The following is a 25,562-nucleotide window of genomic DNA, read 5'->3' as shown; positions in this document are numbered from 1 at the left end:
TAATACAATATTGGAAACTAATTTAAACACACACCGATAAAACATAAACTTTTTGAGTGATAAAATGAAAACAAAGGCAAAAAAGTAAATGCCACAAACTTGCTGACAATTCGAGAGCACAACGAACAATATCTATTAACAGGACAGCAGGCCATAATCAAAAAAACAGTTGGCTAATTCGTACCGGTATTAATTGTCAAACAATGGAGATCAATTTTCATATTATAGTAAATTTTAAAATACAAATAACTCCTATAAAAGAACGAAATGAAAAATTTCTTTTATGTAAAGTTTCTCTCTTGACGGGCTCTCTAATGATACCACTCATGTCATTCTACGTCAAATATATCGATCGGGCAACTTCTAATGAATAAAAAACAGTCGCGCATATAAACCCACGGTCATATAATGAAGTTTATACCTTTCATATACTGTAGACAGATAAACGTAAAGAAAAATACTGTAAGAACAAATGTTCAGACTAAGGTGAAAACTTTGGCTTCCACAAACCGGGTCAGCAATCAAACAGCGTTTCTTGTTATCATACATAGCCAGTATTAAATTTTTGTTAATTTTAATTTTCGTTTCAATTTTAATTTTGATTTTAATCATTTAAATTCAAATTGAGTTGCTGAGTTGATGGAATCTTCAACTTGAAAATTAAACTTTTTTATTGAAGAAAGCTTACACACCTTTGCTGCAACCTGTTTTTTTGAGGATTGCATTTGGAGTGCAGTTTTTCTGGCTCTACTGGGGTAAGCCGAAGTATTTAATATCAGTTCTCCAGTTAGATCGTTCCTATGTTTTCAGGGGTGGACTAACTGTGAGAGTAGCTCAGTCTGCCCCTTCAGTTTTCTGGGGCGGTTTGCCTGTAAAAACAATCGAAACCAATCCCCAACGCCCATTTTTATGCACAAGTCAGAAGTGGGAAAAGAAAGGTACCGAAACAAGTAACCACGCCTCTGATAGTTTTCTTTGCGGCTCCTGCAATTTAAACTGCAAAAACTACTGCTTTAACAGATGTGTCACCTGAGAGGTTCATGGCGTTGAAAAAGATAAATGGTGCTTTTTGGGCCTGCGTTGCCTGTAGAGAAAACGTCATAGATAATCAAAACAACGAAATCGAAAATTTGCAAAGTGATTTTCAACAAAGATTCCTGAGTTTAAAAACGAAATGCTAAACAACATAGAAGAAAATATATTGACGGCTAAAATTCACGATACGAGACTGAACCTCAACAGATAACTGAGAATTTAGTAGTCAATGTTGATCTAACTAATCAAGCCATTTTTTTGAGTACCAGAGAAAATAAGCTATGCAATTGAAACGTATTGGACAAAATAAATCATGACAGAAAATCCGTTGAAGAAAATGCCCAAAAGTTTGGAGTCCAGGCATTAAATTTTGAAGACTTTTTTCGTCTTTTAATTTGCCCCAACCCACACCGCCCGCGACCGCTGTTTGTGAAACAAGGATTGCAATATCATTTTAATGTCAAATTCAGAATTGAGGGCCGACAATTTTTAAAAAAAACGGTTTTTATCAAAAATTTGAGTGAGACGAAAACAAAGTCTAGAGATTCGCGTTAAACTTGCCCAATCCATAAGCATCAACCAGACAGACATTAAAATTGGATCAGCCATTTTTCAAAAACAAAATGATTGATAATAATATCTATAGAAGAAAATAGTCGCCTAGTAGCAAACTCTCCTGATTCCAGTTGACTACATTTAAGTAGGATTTGGCGTGCACTATGATTGAATTGTTGTTCATGATTAAAATTGGATAGACGAGTTGAGTTGGATACCCTCCTGGAAACTATTAATCCCTACATTGGGAACCAAGAAGTCAGTCGCGACCAGATAGAAAAGTTGGAACACATGGAGGCGCCCTAATAGCAAATAGAAACACAATATATTTCAAAACGGAAGCTTTGAGAACAAATTCAGATTTTTTTGTAATTGTTTATATGTATACAAGGAGTTTACAATCGTTATTCTCACCTTTATAATTTCCCACCCAATTTAAATGTGGACTCAGTGCAATCTTGTTACGCAAAGCAATTCAGAATATTGCACTAGATGTCCAAGAAGATTGAAACCATTGAATCCTTCACTTTCTTTCGGAATATTGACATTCACTTCACTTACACAAATTGGCATACTTTAAGTGAAAATTCCTCTTTCGAAAAATCAGATTTGAAGGAATTGAAAGAATGAACATCGTGATCTAAGACCTCGTTCTCAAATCACAAATGTTTGTTTGCTGGACTTTCGGTTAAATATGCTGAGCAAAAGTTGTGCCAAAAAGAAACGTTAAAATATTGGCAAAGCTAATTGGGACGAATTTACGATAAATTTTAATTTTCCGATGTCTTCAATTGACTCAATTGACAATATTATCAATTCCTTTTATCGTAAATTAGAACTGGCGTCTTCGATTAAAAATCCAACAAAAACGTCTAGAAGAATCAATGCGTCTTTTTACATGTCCTCTAACAGTATCCATTTTGAAAATCAAATCAGAACAACTTTGAAAAATATACCAAAACGAGGAGAAAATTTCACGACTCAGAGAACAATTATCCATTTCTCTAAATAAAGACAGGAAAAATTTCTTTGAAAAAAGCAAGCAACATACGACGGATACAAATTATGAGACAAACAACAAAAAAAGCAGGTTGTGCCAAACGAAACGGTGTTTCTATACGATATGGTGTTCATAGAAAATGAAGTTTTTGGAAATAAGAGCGTTGCAGAATCTTTAAGTAAAAACTTTGCTTCTGTTTTTGTTCAAGATGATTCTGAGAATGCCATTTTATTAAAACAAAGTCCAGAAACATTTCTTGGTTGATGATATTAAGTTTAGCGAAGAGGCTGTGATTGTGGAAATCAAAAACATACGTAGTGGTGCTATTTGTTGGAATCAGCCAAAAAAATCTGAAATCTTCTTTTCTGTATTTTTCGTAATCAATTTTCATTTGCTTTCAGTTGTGTCTAATCAAATGTAAGTTTCTCAGTTTGTGGGAAAAAGAGGATGTACGACCCCATTATTTGTTATAAAAAGATCTTGATCTTGCAGCAACAAAATTTTGAGTAGAGCAACATGGTTTTAAGAAAAATTCTACAACCATCACTCAATAGCTTCTCTGCTGCAACAGGTTATATGAGTTACGTGAGGCGAGCAGAATTTTTATAACAGTGTATGTTGTTATAGCAGAAGCCTTTAATACCACCAATTTTAATATCCTACATTTAAAATTATGCCGAATGGGATTTGATAGTGCTTTCTTCAGGCTTTTTGCCTGAGATTTGAGTGATCGAAAGCAAAGGGTTTTGATATCTTGGGGAAAATTGGATTTTCTTCCAATCACCAGCGGTAGGCCTCAAGGGTCAATTTCTACAGTGTTTCTTTTTTCCATTTTTATAAATGACCTACCCGAAACAATTGTCAATGAGTGCTATTTATACGCAGATGACACAACAATCATTAGCACTGTGAACAATAAATTCAGCTGGATGATAAAATAATCATCAGCACTTCTGGACAATAAATTGCAGCTGAAAAAAGATACAAAAGTTCCTCTTTTAGATTACACATGCGATCTATTCAATTCAGTTGACTTTTAATATTTTAACTGAAAATTTTGGCACCATTCAAAATTTCATGCGCCATAGAGTAAGGACTTCATATAAATTCTTATAAGTTCAGTCGGTTAATTTAATATTAAATTACGTTGACCGACTGAATTCATGGGAATTTATACGAAATGGTGTTCATAGGAGAAGAAGTTTTTGGAAAAAAGCAAGCAACATACGACGGATATAAATTATGAGAAAAACAACAAAAAAAGCAGGTTGTGCCAAACAAAACGGTGTTTTTATACGATATGGTGTTCATAGAAAATGAAGTTTTTGAATATAAGAGCGTTGCAGAATCTTTAAGTAAAAACTTTGCTTCTGTTCTTGTTCAAGATGATTCTGAGAATGCCATTTTATTAAATCAAAGTCCAGAAACATTTCTTGGTTGATGTATTAAGTTTAGCGAAGAGGCTGTGATTGTGGAAATCAAAAACATACGTAGTGGTGCTATTTGATGGAATCAGCCAAAAAAATCTGAAATCTTCTTTTCTGTATTTTTCCTAATCAATTTTCATTTGCTTTCAGTTGTGTCTAATCAAATGCAAGTTTCTCAGTTTGTGGGAAAAAGAGGATGTACGACCCCATTATTTGTTATAAAAAGATCTCGATCTTGCAGCAACAAAATTTTGAGTAGAGCAACATGGTTTTAAGAAAAATTCTACAACCATCACTCAATTGCTTCTCTACTGCAACAGGTTATATGAGTTACGTGAGGCGAGCAGAACTTTTATAACAGTGTATGTTGTTATAGCAGAAGCCTTTAATACCACCAATTTTAATATCCTACATTTAAAATTATGCCGAATGGGATTTGATAGTGCTTTCTTCAGGCTTTTTGCCTGAGATTTGAGTGATCGAAAGCAAAGGGTTTTGCTATCTTGGGGAAAATTGGATTTTCTTCCAATCACCAGCGGTAGGCCTCAAGGGTCAATTTTTGCAGTGTTTCTTTTTTCCATTTTTATAAATGACCTACCCGAAACAATTGTCAATGAGTGCTATTTATACGCAGATGACACAACAATCATTAGCACTGTGAAAAATAAATTCAGCTGGATGATAAAATAATCATCAGCACTTCTGGACAATAAATTGCAGCTGAAAAAATATACAAAAGTTCCTCTTTAGATTACACATGCGATCTATTCAATTTAGTTGACTTTTAATATTTTAACTGAAAATTTTGGCACCATTCAAAATCTCATGCGCCATAGAGTAAGGAATTCATATAAATTCTTATAAGTTCAGTCGGTTAATTTAATATTAAATTACGTTGACCGACTGAATTCATGGGAATTTATACGAAATGGTGTTCATAGGAGAAGAAATTTTTGGAAAAAAGGGGCATTGCAGAAAGTTTCAGCAATTATTTTAATTCATTTTGTCCAAGACGGTTCTGAAATTGTTATTTCATTGAACTAAAAGTCCAGACATTTTTCTTGATGATAATAGGTTTAATGAAGAAGCACTGATGGTGGAAATCAAAAACATTCTTAGTAGTGCTATTTGATGGAATCAGCCCCCAGTTTCTGAAGTCTGCTTTACCGTATATTTCGAATCAAATTTTATTTGTTTTCACTTGCTGTCTGGGCAAAGGTGAATTTTCTAGTTTGTGGAAAAAAATACGAGCCTCTAATGGTGACCAAACAGGTCTTGTTCTTGTACGAGCCCTTTATGATGTCTAAACAGATCTTGTTGTTGGAGCAACAGAAGTTTGAGTGGAGCAGCATCGTTTTAAGAAAAATTGTTCAACCATCACTCAAATGCTTCGCTATTGCAACAGGTTGTATGGGTTACGCGAGGCGAGCAAAATTCCGATAACAGTGTATCTCGATATAGCAGAAGCCTTTGATACCATCAATTTTAATACCGTACTTTTAAAGTTAAGCCGAATGGGATTTGATAGTGCTTTATTCAAGTTGTTTGCATTAGATTTCACTGATTGAACCAATGAATTTTAATATCTTGGGGAAAATTGGATTTTCGACCAATCACCAGCGGTGGGCCTCAAAGGTCAATTTTTACATTGTTCGTTTTTCCATTTGACTGAAAGCAATGAGTTTTAATATCTTGGGGAAAATTGGATTTTTGACCAATCACCAGCGGTGAGCCTCAAAGGTCAGTTTTTACATTATTCGTATTCCATTTATGTAAATGACTTACCCGAAATAATTGTCAATGAGTGCTACTTATACGCAGATGACACAACAATCATTAGCACTGTGAACAGTAAATTCAGCTAGAAAAAGATATGTAAAATTGTTTTTGTTTAGAGCAAGGAGGTTTGGCCAATTATCAATATCGAGAAGTTCAAAAAGAATCAAAACAAGCAAATTTTGCGTCTTCTCACCATTGGAGCCATCTGACAAGAAAGAAACTTCAAAGACCTAGTTATATAATTTTCAGAAAATTTATAGTGGTGTTATCTCTTTAGTTTTGTTCTACTGCAAGGTAATCAGAAAATTGCGTATTTAAAGAGATCAATTCAAAGCAAAACAAAATTGTCAGTAAAATGCAAATTAATAAAACTTAGGTTATCGGTTTTTTATGGATCAAATATTTGGCATGCCAGTAAAATTATCATCAGGCAAATGGAAAGTCTCAAAAGACGAATTTTAAAATGAAAACAATCAAGCAGTCATTTTACAAAAATAAGAACACAATGACTTTCATCGATCAGTAAATTTATTTCCAATCACATATCACATTCATCTTGAATATCGTGGTTTTAAACAAAAAAAACTTGACCAGTAAACTTCCCCTTAAGGCATAGCAATTTTGGCAAATGAAAAATGAACATCCAAAACACGATCTAACAAAAAAAGATTCTTTGTACTCAAACAATTGTAATCGCCAGCGTTGCCGACGTAATTTTTTCTACCGAGTTACAAACTACAACGATTCGATGTCACTGGTGCTGGGATTTTCCCAATTATGATCCATATTCAAGTCCTCCCAATTTTATTAGAGATGTCAAAGAACAACTATTTGATTTAGCTGAGAAGAATTTTAATTACAAATCATACCCATATGGATAACCAATATCCAAGCCCCGTTAAGGAATTACTAAGCTTGATGAAACCAAGTTTGCTGAAACTCATTTATGACTTTCACGGTTTCGTGGTTGCCATCACGAGATCATGGAACATTTTGAGGAAAAACAGTGAAACCAAATTTATTTTCATGTTGCACGTTAAGAGTCCTCATTCAGACTGCACATGCGATCTTTTCAGTTTAGTTGGCGTCTAACCTTATCTGAAAATTGTGGCACCAGTCAATATTTCATGTGTCATAGAAGAAGGACTTGATATAAATTCTCATAAATTCATTTGGTTAATTTAATACTAAAATACGTTAACCGACTGAAGTTATGGGAATTTATACAAAGTCCTTCCTCTGTGGCACATGAAATATTGACTGGTGCCACAATTTCCAGTATTTTGTATTAGATATCGACTAAATTGAAGAGATTGCATATGCAGTCTAAATGATGGCTCTTAACGTGCACCATGAAGATAAATTTAGTTTTATACCTAATTAGAAATGGTTAAGTGCGGAAACATGTTTTTTTAATTTAACGTTTATAGGTACAACAATGCTGCATAAATTAAGATAAATTTGGTCATATACATAAATTTCTTCTGATATTTAGCACGCATCTTTTCACCACGGGATCTTTTGGGGGATCACATGGTGATGACAGGGAATCACAACAGCGATGCCTTATGAATATATATGATAAACTTAAGTTGCTATGGTAAAAAAGTCAAATAATCAAACTAGGATCATAAGTGTTCTTTTGTTAACCAAACAATGAGCATACATGATTTCCTGGTACTCAGACAAAGATCATACATGATTGATTTGTTTCTTAGTGAGATCAGATCGATTATGGTGGGAATAATAAAAAGTCACTTTTGGGCAATATGAAATCATATCTGATGCTTGTTTAAGCTCAACGATAGTTCAACCAGGGAAGACAATTATTATTACTGAGCGTGAACTAGACGCACTTTTGCAACCCGAAAAGTTCCACATATTTAGATCTGTGGTAAATAACATTTGGGGCTAGTATTTTCAGTCTAGACGGAAAAATTTTATAGTAGGTTTTCAAAACATGTAAGCATCTACTAGGTTAAGGATGCGAGATTTTGGAAATTAGCACTGCTCAGGATATCAGGAAATCATTCTTGTAATAAAAGTTTATTTACGATTTCGAAACATTGACAACTTTATGATACAACCTCGATTGCTTCGTTCTAAGTAATCGAATAGTTTGTTTAATGTTTGTTGTATTTGAGTTGAAGACATTTATAGTTTTTCTTTTAGGTTCTTAGACATTTGTTTTAGATTTTTAGAAGCCAGCGAAAACTATCTTGATTAGCTTTTGCCAAAGTGGAAAGAATTTTGTTAAACCCCAACTCAAAACAGTTGTCTTTTTGCAGTAATATTTTATCTCAAAAAAATTTAACCGAAATAGGTATTTCCATACCAATTGCCAAAGAAATTGTGAAAAAAATATTTTTGTAACCTAGCAACCCTTACCCAATTTTTAAAGCAAGACTTTGTAAAAATAGACTGTGTCGCCAGCGTTGGTGACTGAAATCTGTTGCGTGCATAAAAATTTCATATTTAGACAATTTCAGTGTGAGCTTTTCTCTGAAATTTTTGTCGAAATGTACACTCCCGGCACTAACGTCAATTCAATTTCAGTACTGGGCAAGTCTAATTACAAGTCTTATTTCGTTACTGATTCAGAGCTATGATCATGTCACTTTTTACACGTGGCAGTCATTCAAATCTGGGCTGAGACTTGGCAAGTCAAAATCCAAGTCTGATCTAAAACTTGGCGGATTTTTTCCGTTTGTGCCCCTCCTCTCCTCTCCCCACGTTTAGTGAGTGCATATTGTTTCCATACCCCAGACACAAGTGCCATTTTTACAAAATGATTTACTATGTAATGGCACGTGCTCTGTAACTGGGGGAGCATAACGTACTGGGGGGTGGGGGGGGGGGGGGGCAGAAACGGAAAAGATCCGACTTGGCAAGTCTTACTCCAAGTCTGATCTAAGACTTTGCAAATCTAAATTGAAGTCTGATTTAAAACTTGCCAACATTAAATCCAAGTCCAATTTAATACTCGGCAAGTCCAAAATAGGTCCAAAAAATGCCAAAATTATCCCGAAATATAGTCAAAAATAGGTACGGAGAACGCCAAAATTAGCCAATAAGTTAGTCGAAAATAGGCCCGGAAACGCCTAAATTAGCCTAGTTTGGATGATTCCGTCCTGCAACAGCATGCGTAACTTCACAGTGGTCTTCATTACAATTTTTTTCTAGTAGAAAGTCCAATCATATGATCACAAGATCTGAAACATGGTCCATTTTCGTACAATGAAAATTAGAGTCTTTCCCATTATAGCCCCCAGATTAGTGGTCAGAAAATCTATAGCCCCCTCCCCCATTAAGGTAATTATACCTTGATGGGGGCTATAAGTTCATGGGGGGGGGGGCTATAATGGGAAAAACCCAAAATTTATTAAGTCCATTTTTTGAAATTCGAGCTGAAACAACTGAAAAACGGCTAAGAGGCCCATAAGTACCTAAAATGACCCATTGTGACCTCCCGGGGTATCAGTTCGGTAGCAATTTGCAAGACCCCGGAAAACTGGATAAACGTTAATCTCTAGCCTCGAACTTGTGGTACGACAATCTTCAAAATTCGGAATTTTCACTTGGGAATCAACTTCCAAGAGTTATCCAAGTCTTGTCTAAGACTTGGCAGACTTGTATTTAGACTTTCCCAGTACTGGGAAACGGAAATTAGAGCTTGGACTAGGATTTAGACTTGAACAGTACTGATATAGACTTGGAGTTTGGTCTGGGGTGTCTACGTACATGAGTTGGTATCAAAATGGCAGTTAGCTTAGGGATCGCAAGCAGCCATCGTGGACTTGATCATCGGGATAACTCATTGAGCAAAATCATTTAATACTTTTGGATTAGAATCTTTTCATTTGATATAAAATAATTCTTCTGGCATACGAGACAGTTGAGCCATACATCAAAACTGACATCACATGTCTCAACAAAATAAGCTTTTCACAACATCTTATGTCCATCTAGTGGTTGATTTTCTGAGATGTGCTAATTTTTTATTACCTTTTGTTAAGGCCAACTACATAAGATATGGAAAATGTGAAAAAAAATGCGTGAAAAAATCTCATGTGAAGGTCTTATATGAAAAAATCTGAGGTCAGTGCTACAGTTTTCTTGCTAAATAGCATTCGCTGGAAGAAACAAGTGATTTGACTATCTTTCTTTCGTTTTAAAACTCAAAAACTTCAAATTTTTGAATTCGAGACTTCTTTGAAGCAATTATATCCCTATGTTATCTGTCAGTCACGCAGGAAGCAAAAAGAAAACACATGAACGAGATGTCAAACCAAAATAACTCATCTGGTGTTACAAATAAATAATTCAGGATCTCTTAGTTTCAAGTCTTTTCGTGAACTTAATTAGCAGAGCTATTATGTCCGAGCAAATCTGAAAATTGAAAATCTGCAAGCTAAATAGGGTTTCTCATCCATGTCAGAAATCGGATTCACTTTTTAGCAAATACTACTGTCTACATTCTTACGAAGGTCGTCGGAAAACTGAGCACATGGATGGTTTTTTGAACCAAGCATTTATGGAATCATCCATGCCAGATCTGCACTCAATGAGCTGGGATGACAAAAAAGCTTACTACGATGATATTGAGAGGAGATTTGACATTTTGGTCAGACCCAACTGGCAGAGAGTCAATTTCTTCCCCGAGCCTGACGATATGGGTTAGCATAAAAATTATCACATTAACAGTTTATTATTACCTGATGTTTCACGGTCACACAGTAGCAACAGCTTTTGACTCAATCTAACTAAAGATTGACTTCAAACTTTTGCTCCATCTTCCAAGTTTAATTGTGGGTTTGGAACCTAAAACCGGCGTGACTTTTTCGTTGAGCCAATTTTGGCTAGTTTTCAATGGAAAGCCAAAATAGTTCTTCAAAGTCAAATGAAGTGTATTCTGTTGCAGTTCTCTGCCATTATTAGAAAATTAGGCTCTTTAAAGTCTTTGTCTCGGTTTATGATCAGACTTACGTCGTTCAGATTTGGCCATGAGCAGACTTTAGGGCAGACTCGGATATCCTAAACCGTGTAATTTTGAACGCCGCGCACCCCTCGATGCATTTTTTAATTGACAAGTAAATTACTTTCATAACCAGTCGGGTATAATATATAAATTTTATTCTACAGTACAACTATTTACATCAAAACTAAGGGTTCCGTTTGCTGCTAAGCATAAAAATAAATTATTTATAATTAAATAAATAAAAATAAAAGTAGAATAATGTTTCTTTCGAATGGTAACATTTTAAATTGCTGAAGCATATGTTGTATTGAAAATTTTTTAAAATTTGTTTTGCAGATTTTACTTGCCGGTTTTCAAGCACAATTTTCATTCCATATCTGTGCTGCAACTTTTTTTTCAACGAAACATTACCCCTCCGCCCCCCCCCCGGTCAAAACTTATCTGTAAAAATGCTTTTCTGAAAATAGTATGGCCTCTTAATATCGAGACAGTCATTTGAGTGATGAGCCATTCTGCTGGTAAAATTTCAGATTTCAATAAAAGATCACTTGACTTTTCGAGTTTTTATTCTCATGTACCATGCTTGAATTTCCCATTTTATCCGTGTGTTTAACCGTTGCAAGGATGTATATCTGAGAAATAAAAAAAATAGCTCATTTAAATATGCAAGTAGAAGGAAAATGAACAACAATAATCGTGCTCCAAGTGGTATTTGACAACAAACAATATATATTGATCGTATGGCTATCGCCACTTTTGTGAAAAACTTATTGAGTTGATTTTGAAAACTCAATTCAAAATCAACATAAATGCGTAAATATCTGCAGTGTTCTTTTGTTTTTACCTATGCTCCGCCAAAATCAGCAGCATTCATTGTCAGCATTCATTGTTAGTTTGTTTTATTTGAAATACTTTTCCGTTTTCAAAACAACAGGCCCTCATTTCTTTGGCTTGACATTAATTGCGTTTTTCATATTTAAAAAAATACCATCTTTGAACTGAATGATTTTAAGTTTTTCTGAGATTTCTTTAGAGAACGATTTCAATGAAGCAGTTGATGTAGATTAGGAAACTGAGAGTTTCCAAAAAAGTACTTTGAGGAAAACTTTGGTAGATTTTTGTCCAATCTGAGGTCACTGCTACCGTTTTCTTGCTAAATAGCATTCCCTGGAAGAAACAAGTGATTTGACTATCTTTCTTTCGTTTCAAAACTCAAAAACTTCAAATTTTTGAATTCGAGACTCCTTTGAACAATTATATCCCTATGTTATCTGTCAGTCACGCAAGAAGCAAAAAGAAAACACATGAACGAGTTGTCAAACCAAAATAACTCATCTGGTGTTACAAATAAATAATTTAGAACCTCTAGTTTCAAGTCTTTTTGAGGACATAATTGGCAGAGCTTTTTATCCGAGGATATCTTAAAATTGAAAATCTGCAAGCTAAATAGGGTTTCTTATCCATGTTAAAAAATTTTTTAGCAAATACTACTGTCTACATTCTTACGAATGTCGTCAGAAAACTGAGCACATGGATGGTTTTTTGAACCAAGCATTTATGGAATCATCCATGCCAGATCTGCACTCAATGAGCTGGGATGACAAAAAAGCTTACTACGATGATAATGAGAGGAGATTTGACATTTTGGTCAGACCCAACTGGCAGAGAGTCAATTTCTTCCCCGAGTCTGACGATATGGTTAGCATGAAAGTTATCTCATTAACAGTTCATTTTTACCTGATGTTTCACGGTCACACAGTATTAATAGCTTTTGACTCAATCTAACAAGAGATTGACTTCAAACTTTTGCTCCATATTCCAAGTTTAATTGTGGGCTTGGAACCTACTACCGAAGTGACTTTTTCCTTGAGCCAATTTTGGCTAGTTTTCAATGAAAAACCAAAAAAGTTCTTCAAAGTTAAATGAACTGTATTCTGTTGCAGTTCTCTGCCTTCATTGTTCCGACCCCAATTGAGGGGGGAGGAACTTCATACTCAAATGGGTTTTTTTTGTTCAGTCAATTTTGGCCGATCGATATATTCATCGTAGAGAAATGTGTGTGGTATCATTAAACAGCTCCTCCAGTCTAGAATTTGAAATTGAAAAGTAATCGAGGATTGAAACACGTGATATTTGGTATGATTTCGTTCGTTTTTTTTTCGTTCACGAGTAATTTTTCTTTAAATTATGATCTTTCTTTGAAAAATTTTTATTCAAAATTTTATTTCACGTCCTAAAATGAATCAATTTTGTATTCCTAATACACTAAAGGTGATAAACAGACTAGTTCTGGTCTCATTCGGAAGTTTACCATAAAAGAAATCGAATTCTATTTGAGAGCAGTTTTTTTTTAGAAAACTTCATAATTGTTTAGGTCACCTAGAGACTGGTAACTTTTCATATCAATGTTTGATTAATGATAATCCTGATTTACAGTAAAACGACGCCGAATGAACAAAAAACACGTTTTCAATGAATCGCACAAGTTTTATATGGCTTCTACTCTGAGCATTTGTAATTTTTAATGAAATATCGTTTTTCTTTTGAGATTTTACTGAAATTTTGGAGCCCTAGGACATAAAATCATTTACTGAAAGGGTTGTGAGTTTCGTACAGAGCATTAGTGAAGCTATTCAGTGCTTTGATTAGACAGCTAAAGGCTGTTAAGACTTTATATATAAAATTTCGAAACTTTTTTTTAAAGGTTAACCGATCATAAACTTGTTTTTGTAAACCTTTTTCATGATTTGTAAGAAGTTTCCAGTACTGACCAGAACGTGTTTCTCTCTTTCTATCGCAATCTAAATTATTTTGGTTACTGTTTTCTTCTAACTCCTGGTTTCAGGGCTTCGATGCCACAAGATTTCAAAAAAAAAATTTAATTTTTGTATATTTTTGTATTTTTGGATCCTGATGAAATCTTATCACATTATCCTAATATTGATAGCTCCCGTTGGTTTTGAGAAAACTTTCAGTGGATTGCAGGTAAATTTTTCAGATAAAAGGATATGGTTTAAATGGCTGCCACACTTTCTTCTCGCACTTTTCTTATGAATTTTTGGTTTCTGAATTTGTTTTTGTTCTCAAAGTCATAAGACCTAGTGTGATATCTTATTGATTATCCATGCATGACAAACATCCTTTTCCTTCTCTCGAGTCATTGGTTGAATGTTTTTCTTTGACTTCTGTTGAAAGCTAGTGAACTTATTGTCTGTTAAGTCTTTAAAAATTATTTTTCAGAAAAATTTTTGAACATTAACCAATTTTAAAACTATTTTCATGATTTGTAAGAAGTTGTCAGTAATGACCAGGACATCTTTCTCTCTTTATACAGCAATCTATCTAAATTATTTTGGTTACTGTTTTCTTGTAACTCCTAGTTTTTTGGCTTCGATGCAACAAGATTTCAAAAAAAAATTTTTAGTTTTTTGATATTTTTGTATTTTTGGATCCTGATGAAATCTTATCACATTATCCTAATATTGATATCTCCCGTTGGTTTTGAGAAGACTTTCAGCGGATTGCAGGTAAATTTTTCAGATGAAAGGATATGGTTTAAATGAATTCGACATTTTTTTCTCGCACTTTTCTACTGGTTTTTTGGTTTTTGCCTTTATTTGTTGTTGTTTTCATAGTCATAAGACCTATAGTGATATCCCATTGGTTACCCATTCATGACAAACTTTATTGTCTTTCTATCGAGTCATGACTTAGCGTGTTTGTTGACTTCTGTTGAAAGCTGTTGAATTTAATGGCTGTTAATATTTCAAGAATAATTTTTCGAAAAAATTTTTTGAACATTAACAAATCGTAAACTTATCTTCATGAACTCTACGAATGTCGCATTAATTACCGGAACTCCTTCTTTCCTATTCAGAAAAATAAATTATTTGTGGCTTTATCTTCTAACTATTGGTTTGATAAGTTCGATGCAAGAGTTTTCATAAACTTTTTGGACATTTGGAATGTATTTGGATTTGTTTTTGGTTCCTCTGAAATCTCATCACATTATCCTATTAGTGCTATTTCCAATTGGCTTAGAATGGAAGTTCAAAGGATCATAGATAAAGTTTTCGAACAAAAGCTTTTGATTTAAGTGGCTTCGACACTTTGTTCTTGCACTTTTCTGCTGAATTTTTGGTTTTTGCCTGTATTTGTTGTTGTTTTCTTAGGCAAGGACTCATTGTGATATCTGGTCGTATCGATGAGTTGTCAATGACAAACATTCTTGTTTTTTCATTGAAGCATTGAAACTCTTATGCTCCCATCGAGCGCTTTTATTGCCATTCGCTGTTAAAAAATTAATGGATGATAAAAAATTTAGCAACGAAAAGTTATTTTTTAATGGCTTCGACACTTTTCTCGATCAATTTTTCTTTTGAATTAGCGGTTTTTGCATATTTTTTTATTCTTTAGGTAGGCGTAAAACGCTAACCGGTCTCAAAAGCTTGGAATTGAATATTCAAGGATTGATGTTACCCGAGGCAGTCATTTTATAGCGAACAGTCTCAATGATATTATACATTTTCAATGATTTTTTAAACTTTTCATTTCTTGTTGTTTTCTTGTCAACCTGTAGCTTATTCTCATCATTGGGAAGTCTAATTTAATTTCTTGTATTAGAAAAAATTAAATATCCAATGATATCATGTTGTAACTGATGTTTTGTTTGCGGACAATATGCGTTTAGAAAAAAGTTTTAGTGGTGTGATTGTGTTTCTTTTTCTCTTCAATTAGCACATTCGCGTAATAACAGATCCCAATGATTTTCAATTGTGCCCCAAATGCACTTTTTTAATCTTTCAGTATAATTTTAGTTGCATTAGTATGAATGAAAATGGAAGGAAGAATACATAGTATTCAGATAATAGCTAATGATTTTAATGGCTTCAAAGTTTTGTGTTTTCCCAAATTGTTTAATTTTTTGAGTTTTTCTGCTTCTGTGTTCCATTCCTATGGCTTAATGTAACCAACAACAGGTACTATTGGTTTCATAATGAATGTTTAGTAAATTTACTAAGAAATATTTCGTTAGAAGCTATTGATTTTTGAGACTTTAGAAATTATTTGGTTTAAAAAAGGTTGTAATAAATTCAATTTCGCCTTATCATATCCTTTTGCCATCCGCTGTATAGTATAAACAAAGTAAAATTGTGCAGTTAAGGTTTTATACGATTGCATTTTGGCGTTATTACTAGGTGCATTCAAAACGTTTTTTCAAACTCAAACATCTATTTTTACTATATCTTCATTTGGTTGACAATTAAGTCAAAAGTGTAGATGCGCTCGAGTGGGAACATCATGTGCGAACGCACATTAACAAGCATCCCTGTTAGAATTTTAGGCTCTTTTAAGTCTTTGGCTCGTTCTAAGATCAGACTTTACCTCGTTCAGATTTGTCCATGAGCAGACATTAGGCAGACTCGGAACATTCCTAAACCGTGTAATTTTGAACTCACCGCACCACTCGATGCATTTTTTTGAATTAACAAGTAAATTACATTTTCAACCAGTCGGGAACAATATATAAATTGATTCTCCAGCACAACTATTTTTTATCAAAGTTAAGGGTTCCGTTTGCTGTAAAGCATAAAATTAAATTCTGAAGTAAACAATTATTCTTCCGAATAGTAACATTTTAAATTGCTGAAGCAGGTGCTATTTTGACAATTTTTTAAATTTATTTTAGAGATTTTACTATTGGGTATTCAAGCGGAATTTTCATTCGATTTTAGAATATAATTTTGTTGAAAAGAACGGTTACTTGCTTTAAATGTGATCAATTGTTCTGTGCTGCAATTTTTTCTTCAACAAAACATTACCCCTCCCCTCCTCCCCCCGGCCAAACTTATCTGTACAAAATGCTTCTCTGGAAACAGTATCGCCTTTTAATATCGAGACAGTCAATTGAGTGATGAGCCATTTTACTGGTAAAATTTCTGATTTCTTTAGAAGACCACTTGACCTTTCAAGTTTTTTTCTCATGCAGCATACTTGAGTTCCCCCATTTCATCCATGGGTTTAACCGTTGTAAGGATGAAAATCTATGAATTTAAAAAAATAACTCATTTTAATATGAAAGTACTTGGAAAATGAACAACAATATTCGTGCTCCAAGTGGTGTTTGACGACAAACAATGTATATTGATCGTCACATTTGAGAGAAACTTATTGAGTTTAAATTTGAAAACTCAATTCTGAATCAACATAAAAGCCTAAAAATTTGCAGTGTTCTTCTGTTTTTATCTATTTTCTGTTGAAATTTTGCCGTCCAAATCAGCAGCATTCATTGTCAGCATTCAATGTTAGTTTGTTTTGTTTGGGAAACACCAAGATCTAGTTTCTTTAACTTGACATTAATTGCGTTTTTGATATAAATAACCAAATACAAATACCATCCGCAAACTGAAAGATTTTAAAATTTCCTGAGGTTTCTTTAGAGAACGGTTCACCTGAAGCGGTTGATGTAGATTAGGAAACTGAGAGTTCCCAGTAGTGTACCTTTAGGAAAACCTTGGTAGATCTTTGTCCGTTCTGAAGAAAATGCCGTAGTTTTACACATTGCATCTGGCAGCAAGAAATGACTCAAACATTTTTACAACGTTATCTGAAAATTCGTAAGCAGTTAATTCTCTAAATATTTTCTGATGGACAATTAGTTGAACGCTTTGGCAAGATCAAAACGCTTTTTGATGGTCCGATGATAAAAACTTTCCAACGAGGACCTCGAATGGGTCAGGTACCTTTATCTTCTCTTACATTTGCCGGCTAACGATGCACAATACAATTTTTCAAATTCAGCCTTTTTCTACTGATTACTGCACCGTTCAATGATAAAACGAAAAAAATGCTTAAAAATGTTTGTTTTTTTATAAGTCTTTTCAACGTTTTGATAAGTTATCTTCTGTTCCAAATACAAGTTTTTCAAATGGAACTGTCTTCACGCCCAACAAATAACTAAAAAAGAAGAAGGAAGATGGCATTTTTTCTCAAAAAGTCATAAATAGAGTCTGTGGAAGAATATTCGCACCTTTTATGTAGCCATAAAATTCCTTGTCAAACTCCTTATCCATTTTTATCTCTAATACGTGAAATTGATATCAAAACGTTGTTTCGAAAAAGGCGAATTTCTTAATATTTGTTTCCCTATTACACAGTCAAGCTAATAATGTTCTGAAATTCGTGTTGTTTTGATAGGTATGCGTATGTTTGTTTGTATTTTTATTTGGATTAGGGTAAAATACGGAGGTTAAAACATCTGTCTAAATTATCCCAATGTCTTTAAGTTTTTTAAGAATACCAAAGACAAATCTAATGTTTGAGAGCCTATGTTAAAAAGTTTTATTTAACGTGGCAAAGAAGCGTGCCATTGTTGATTGTTTTCCCAAAAAATTATCTTCATTTGGGACATATCTGTAGTTCTCTCCGCGTTAGATAAATAACTTTGTTTGAGCTGGAATGAATAATTAACTTTGGCAAAACTTTTAAAAAATTTTTAGATAATTGCATTTCGAAAGTTTGCCGTTCGGCCAATCTCAATTTTTTTTATTAAAAAACCATCTATAAAATTCAAGTCTGAAAGGCATCAAGACTCCAACAATAGAACAATAAAAAGGTTCATTTCTTCATTAACTCTCATAGTTGAAGGAAGGTAACACCGTTCATATAATTTAGAAAATTCCGTCATTAATTGCCAAAATGTTTCATTAATTCCGAAATCTCACTTATGTCTTTTTGATGTTACCCGAGGCTTGATGTTACCCGAGGCAGTCATTTTATAGAGAACAGTCTCAATGATATTATACATTTTCAATGATTTTTTAAACTTTTCATTTCTTGTTGTTTTTTTGTCAACCTGTAGCTTATTCTCATCATTGGGAAGTCTCATTTAATTTCTTGTATTAGAACAATTTAAATATCCAATGATATCATGTTGTAACTGATGTTTTGTTTGCGGACAATATGCGTTTAAAAAAAAGTTTTAGTGGTGTGATTGTGTTTCTTTTTCTCTTCAATTAGCACATTCGCGTAATAACAGATCCCAATGATTTTCAATTGTGGCCAAAATGCACTTTTTTAATCTTTCAGTATAATTTTAGTTGCATTAGTATGAATGAAAATGGAAGGAAGAATACATAGTATTCAGATAATAGCTAATGATTTTAATGGCTTCAAAAGTTTGTGTTTTCCCAAATTGTTTAATTTTTTGAGTTTTTCTGCTTCTGTGTTCCATTCCTATGGCTTAATGTAACCAACAACAGCTACTATTGGTTTCATAATGAATGTTTAGTAAATTTACTAAGAATTATTTCGTTAGAAGCTATTGATTTTTGAGACTTTAGAAATTATTTGGTTTAAAAAAGGTTGTAATAATTTCAATTTCGCCTTATCATATCCTTTTGTCATCCGCTGTATAGTATGAACAAAGTAAAATTGTGCAGTTAAGGTTTTATACGATTGCATTTTGGCGTTATTACTAGGTGCATTCAAAACGTTTTTTTAAACTCAAACATCTATTTTTACTATATCTATTTGGTTGACAATTAAGTCAAAAGTGTAGATGCGCTTGAGTGGGAACATCATGTGCGAACGCACATTAACAAGCATCCCTGTTAGAATTTTAGGCTCTTTTAAGTCTTTGGCTCGTTCTAAGATCAGACTTTACCTCGTTCAGATTTGTCCATGAGCAGACATTAGGCAGACTCGGAACGTTCCTAAACCGCGTAATTTTGAACTCACCGCACCACTCGATGCATTTTTTTGAATTAACAAGTAAATTACTTTTTCAACCAGTCGGGAATAATATATAAATTGATTCTCCAGCACAACTATTTTTTATCAAAATTAAGGGTTCCGTTTGCTGTAAAGCATAAAATTAAATTCTGAAGTAAACAATTATTCTTCCGAATAGTAACATTTTAAATTGCTGAAGCAGGTGCTATTTTGACAATTTTTTAAATTTATTTTAGAGATTTTACTATTGGGTATTCAAGCGGAATTTTCATTCGATTTTAGAATATAATTTTGTTGAAAAGAACGGTTACTTGCTTTAAATATGATCAATTGTTCTGTGCTGCAATTTTTTCTTCAACAAAACATTACCCCTCCCCTCCCCCCTCCCCCCCCCCGGCCAAACTTATCTGTACGAAATGCTTCTCTGGAAACAGTATCGCCTTTTAATATCGAGACAGTCAATTGAGTGATGAGCCATTTTACTGGTAAAATTTCTGATTTCTTTAAAAGACCACTTGACCTTTCAAGTTTTTTTCTCATGCAGCATACTTGAGTTCCCCCATTTCATCCATGGGTTTAACCGTTGTAAGGATGAAAATCTATGAATTTAAAAAAATAACTCATTTTAATATGAAAGTACTAGGAAAATGAACAACAATATTCGTGCTCCAAGTGGTGTTTGACGACAAACAATATATATTGATCGTCACATTTGAGAGAAACTTATTGAGTTTAAATTTGAAAACTCAATTCTGAATCAACATAAAAGCCTAAAAATTTGCAGTGTTCGTCTGTTTTTATCTATTTTCTGTTGAAATTTTGCCGTCCAAATCAGCAGCATTCATTGTCAGCATTCAATGTTAGTTTGTTTTGTTTGAGAAACACCAAAATCTGGTTTCTTTAACTTGACATTAATTGCGTTTTTGATATAAAAACAAATACCATCCGCAAACTGAAAGATTTTAAAATTTCCTGAGGTTTCTTTAGAGAACGGTTCACCTGAAGCGGTTGATGTAGATTAGGAAACTGAGAGTTCCCAATAGTGTACCTTTAGGAAAACCTTGGTAGATCTTTGTCCGTTCTGAAGAAAATGCCGTAGTTTTACACATTGCATCTGGCAGCAAGAAATGACTCAAACATTTTTACAACGTTATCTGAAAATTCGTAAGCAGTTAATTCTCTAAATATTTTCTGATGGACAATTAGTTGAACGCTTTGGCAAGATCAAAACGCTTTTTGATGGTCCAATGATAAAAACTTTCCAACGAGGACCTCGAATGGGTCAGGTACCTTTATCTTCTCTTACATTTGCCGGCTAACGATGCACAATACAATTTTTCAAATTCAGCCTTTTTCTACTGATTACTGCACCGTTCAATGATAAAACGAAAAAAATGCTTAAAAATGTTTGTTTTTTATAAGTCTTTTTAACGTTTTGATAAGTTATCTTCTGTTCCAAATACAAGTTTTTCAAATGGAACTGGCTTCACGCCCAACAAATAACTAAAAAAGAAGAAGGAAGATGGCATTTTTCCTCAAAAAGTCATAAATAGAGTCTGTGGAAGAATATTCGCACCTTTTATGTAGCCATAAAATTCCTTGTCAAACTCCGTATCCATTTTTATCTCTAATACGTGAAATTGATATCAAAACTTTGTTTCGAAAAAGGCGAATTTCTTAATATTTGTTTCCCTATTACACAGTCAAGCTAATAATGTTCTGAAATTCGTGTTGTTTTGATAGGTATGCGTATGTTTGTTTGTATTTTTATTTGGATTAGGGTAAAATACGGAGGTTAAAACATCTGTCTAAATTATCCCAATGTCTTTAAGTTTTTTTAAGAATACCAAAGACAAATTTATTGTTTGAGAGCCTATGTTAAAAAGTTTTATTTAACGTGGCAAAGAAGCGTGCCATTGTTGATTGTTTTCCTAAAAAATTATCTTCATTTGGGACATATCTGTAGTTCTCTCCGCTTTAGATAAATAGTTTTGTTTGAGCTGGCATGAATAGTTAACTTTGGCAAAACTTTTAAAAAATTTTTAGATATTTGCATTTCGAAAGTTTGCCGTTCGGCCAATCTCAATTTTTTTTATTAAAAAACTATCTATAAAATTCAAGTCTGAAAGGCATCAAGACTCCAACAATAGAACAATAAAAAGGTTCATTTCTTCATTAACTCTCATAGTTGAAGGAAGGTAACACCGTTCATATAATTTAGAAAATTCCGTCATTAATTGGCAAAATGTTTCATTAATTCCGAAATCTCACTTATGTCTTTTTGAGCAAAAATTTTCCTGATCAGGAAAACAATTCTTCAAGCAAAAAGAAATTAGAGCAAGAATATGGCCGCAATGTGAATCAAACTTTACAATGTGAGTAAACTGTGGCCAGTTAAATCAGACACGTTTCTCGTCAGATTCCTAAATCAGACTTAAATTAGTTTTAATTAATTTTCGAAACTGAAACTAATAGTTGAATAGCTTCAGCATAACAATAAACACTGTTAGTCTCTTTATTCAGCTGAAAAAAAATCTAATCTGCTGCTATATCAATAAAAGCTTAAATTCATCAAAATTTATTTCATATTCATTTACTTCAATATCATCCCCTTTTTGACATGAGCTAACTTTTTTATAATTTATAAACTGTCAACAGTTGTTTTTTCACAAATGAACAAATTTTTACGCTTAAAATCGAGGTTATTTATGAAAATCGACGTTTTAAACTGAACAAAAAGGACAAAACAAATAAAAAATTTCGCACAACAATTTTTCTTTTACACAACTGCAAGCCATTGAGACTGAGAATTTTAAACTTTCAAAATTAATTAAATTTAATATTTTTATTGCTTTAGTAAATTAGTTAATTCACGAAATTAGAAAATCTTGGTTCATAAACGATCAACGATCATTGTTATCAGTTCAACCCATGCAATTACCCATGCACACAAAATAGTTTCCTTTTTGGAAAAATTGTTTGAGGTAAAACTTCCTGTTCTGGGCAATCACATTTCACCCGCCACTGAGGTACAACTAGTATGATAATTCATTAAATTTGGGCTTCCCGCTCATTGGGTGAGTCAGAAACTTATCACTATAAATTGTCCCCGCTCATGGATGACACACTATTCAATGCCGACTCGCCTCTTAACTTCTGCAACAGGGATTCAAAGATCTGCTCCCGTTTCATATGTGTCTATAATCTCGCGTCCCTTGCAAGGAGCATGCGACAACCTGCAGTGGAACTTTGAAAGTTATCTTGCAAAATTGCGAAGCGATCTTACAATATATAAGGCGCTATTGCAGATATAACGATAAGACTCTTGCAAGACACGCATCTTATTTTGACAACGCAGTACTTTTCAAGGTAACCATTTTTTCCCTCAAACAGAAAAGAGGTTAATTTTGGTTTGTCTCTATGTTCGTCTTGCTGATTTCGTTTTCCGCGGATTAAGGCGGTTCGGGTGTTGATGTAAATTCTTTTAGAAGTTTTATAATAGACCATCACTGGTCATCACAGAAACTGATGAGGCACAAAAAACACACAAGACAACTATTTATGGCGGTTTTCTCAAAGCAAGTATTATACAGTTATCTCTTCCAATTTAACAAGCTTATTTTCCCTTGAAGCTAATTTTCCCTTAAAGTTTATTACTTGGAAGAATGGTGGAATTTTCCAAAGTGTTTCAGGAAAAAAATGGAATATGTTGAAAATTCAGCAAAAACGTTTTCAAATATATGCAATTTTATTCTGCAGATCTTTAGTAGTTTTCCTCAAGATAATTGTCGATGTTTGATTGAAATACCAAAATTTACCATAGTGATTTCAATCGAAAAAGATTATTTTATGCCATTATTCAAAATAATAACTGCACTTCCTGGTTTTAGAGCATTGTTGCACATCTCAAATACAAACTTATGTTCACCTTGGCCACGACATCCTGAAAATGTCACCTGAAGATTATTGGAGAAAACTGACTGATTACCCGAACGAAGACAACAAACCACTCAACTACATAAGGGTACGTGTCTTAATTTTGCTTTAATGCACTAAAGGCGGCTACTATTCAGGGGCGAGACCTGATTGTTAACTTGTCAGTACTTGCAACTTTGTTGCAGGAGATAGTTAACTTGTAAGAACTTGAAAGTGGAATAAAATCAAGAAAGCTTCTTGTAAGCTCGTTCCAGTCGAGCCAAAATTTAAATTTTTCTTTCAGTTTAATACTCTATCATTTACCGTAGAAGGAGCGTGGGAAATAGTTACTCAGCTTGTTTAACATAACATAATAACACAATGCGACCTAAGTTGATAAAAACGTTTATTTTTTTAGAAATGTTAATTCAAAGGGATTTGGCAATTCAGTTAAAATTTGCTAGATCTCTTGAGTTCCTTTAATTTTATTACATGACCTACACCTATGTCACTTGCAAAAAATAAATAAGCTTACACGATCAACTTCTTGATGTTGATACTTTTATTCTGTCCATGCCATGAATATGTGTACATTCACATGCTGCGACGTTTTATTGTTTTATCGTACAATATAGGTAGATTGGTTAGATTGTAAGAAATTGCATGATTTGGGCAGATAAATTTGCAGTGCTTTTGATCGTAAAGTGGTCCGTGAACTCAAATGTCTTTCAGCTTGTCGTACAGATAAGCAATCTGTAGTTTGAGTTGATTCGCGGTGCCGATTTTTTCAATTTTACTATTCCAATTTATTGGTTTATTCGCGGAGCGAATCGACACTTATTTTTGCTGCTTGTTGATTTAATATTCTGAATGCAGAATAAGCGTAGATTTGGCGGAGCGAAAGTTCGTTCTTCTATTGGATTGGTATTTCGCTTAGGTTTAAGAGAGAGGCAACTAAACTGAATTAAGAAATTGAGCAGAATGAAAAAAATTAAAATAACTAAAACTGATCAACAATTTGATCACGACACTACAATTCCAATTGCGGCAACTTAAGATCACAAGACGATATGAACAACATGAACAGACAAAGTTATCAGACACAGGATGTAAACAAATTTAAAATTGTGAAAACTCAAGATTTGATCTTCAAACAAGAACTAAAATGATGATTAAATATAAATGGTAAATGAAAGTGAACTAAATTTAATTTAACTAAAATAACTTGATTTGCTCTACCAAATCAATATCCCCAGAATGAATGAAATGTACTACTGTACCACATTTCCCCCTTGACGAAAATAAATGACAAAGTTATTTATCATAAAATTAATAACATATGTACTGGTTAAATAATTAATACTATAATGATTGATTCAGAAATGTTTTACTTGTGTTAAAATGTCATTAGTTTGATTAAACATGTTTTAATTACTATCACTCTCATAGTATCTTTCAGCCTCACCGACCGTCATCGATGTCTCTGGTCCCTCATAATTAGGCGAAACGTAGTATTGTGTGGGGTACGACTGTGTAGGTGAGCATGGGCCGACTGTAAAATCAGTTTCGCTTTGTTGACTTTGGGCAGCGGCCGTCTTTATGGCTGAAATTATCGATTTATTCTGTATCTGTTTTTGTTTGATGATCTGTCTCCTTTTGTTTCTCGCGTATACACCAGGACTGGACGCTGTAGGGGGACAAGTTTGTACAGATGTGACTGATTCATCTGATTCAGTAACCGAAGGCGTTGATCGTTTTCGTTTCAATGGAATTAGTGCAGCTGAGGCTTTGGTAGCAGCTTTACGTTTTGGTCTGCTAGGTGGCCCCGCTATTACAATAGAAGTCGATGGCATCTCCATTGGCACCGCGAAATCGCTTGTTATTTCTGTGGGTTGCTTTTGCGGTGCTGTTGTTATTGTTCTCTTTGGTTTAGTGGGCATTCGTACCCGTAGAGCGCGTGTTATATTGGAATGTATTGAGGAGACCGTACTGACATCGTCTGCTAATTTCCTGTGCTTCATGCGTTTGCCTCCTTCTAGTTTCTTCCTTGACTCTTTTGCGTGATGACTGATCAGATATTCAGAAATTTTCCCCGTTGGTGTCTTTGGTCGGCAATTTGCGTACACTTGTAGTTCGGTCT

General features: G+C 33.7%; 1 protein-coding gene across 1 annotated transcript in view; it reads left to right on the top strand.

Moving 5' to 3' along the window:
* LOC142358195 (uncharacterized) overlaps nucleotides 1–25,562 on the top strand; it is a 49,277-nt gene that overhangs the window by 10,464 nt on the left and 13,251 nt on the right. Inside the window, exons 3-4 of the mRNA XM_075409650.1 lie at nucleotides 10,255–10,472; nucleotides 23,398–23,531. Coding sequence (XP_075265765.1) covers nucleotides 10,255–10,472; nucleotides 23,398–23,531 — 352 coding nt within the window. The remainder of the gene's footprint in view (nucleotides 1–10,254; nucleotides 10,473–23,397; nucleotides 23,532–25,562) is intronic.

This window comes from Convolutriloba macropyga, unplaced genomic scaffold, assembly GCF_964194025.1.
Source record: "Convolutriloba macropyga unplaced genomic scaffold, txConMacr16.3 SCAFFOLD_1188, whole genome shotgun sequence".
In the NCBI taxonomy this organism is placed as follows: Eukaryota; Metazoa; Xenacoelomorpha; order Acoela; family Convolutidae; genus Convolutriloba; species Convolutriloba macropyga.
This window is presented reverse-complemented; position numbering and strand designations above follow the sequence as displayed.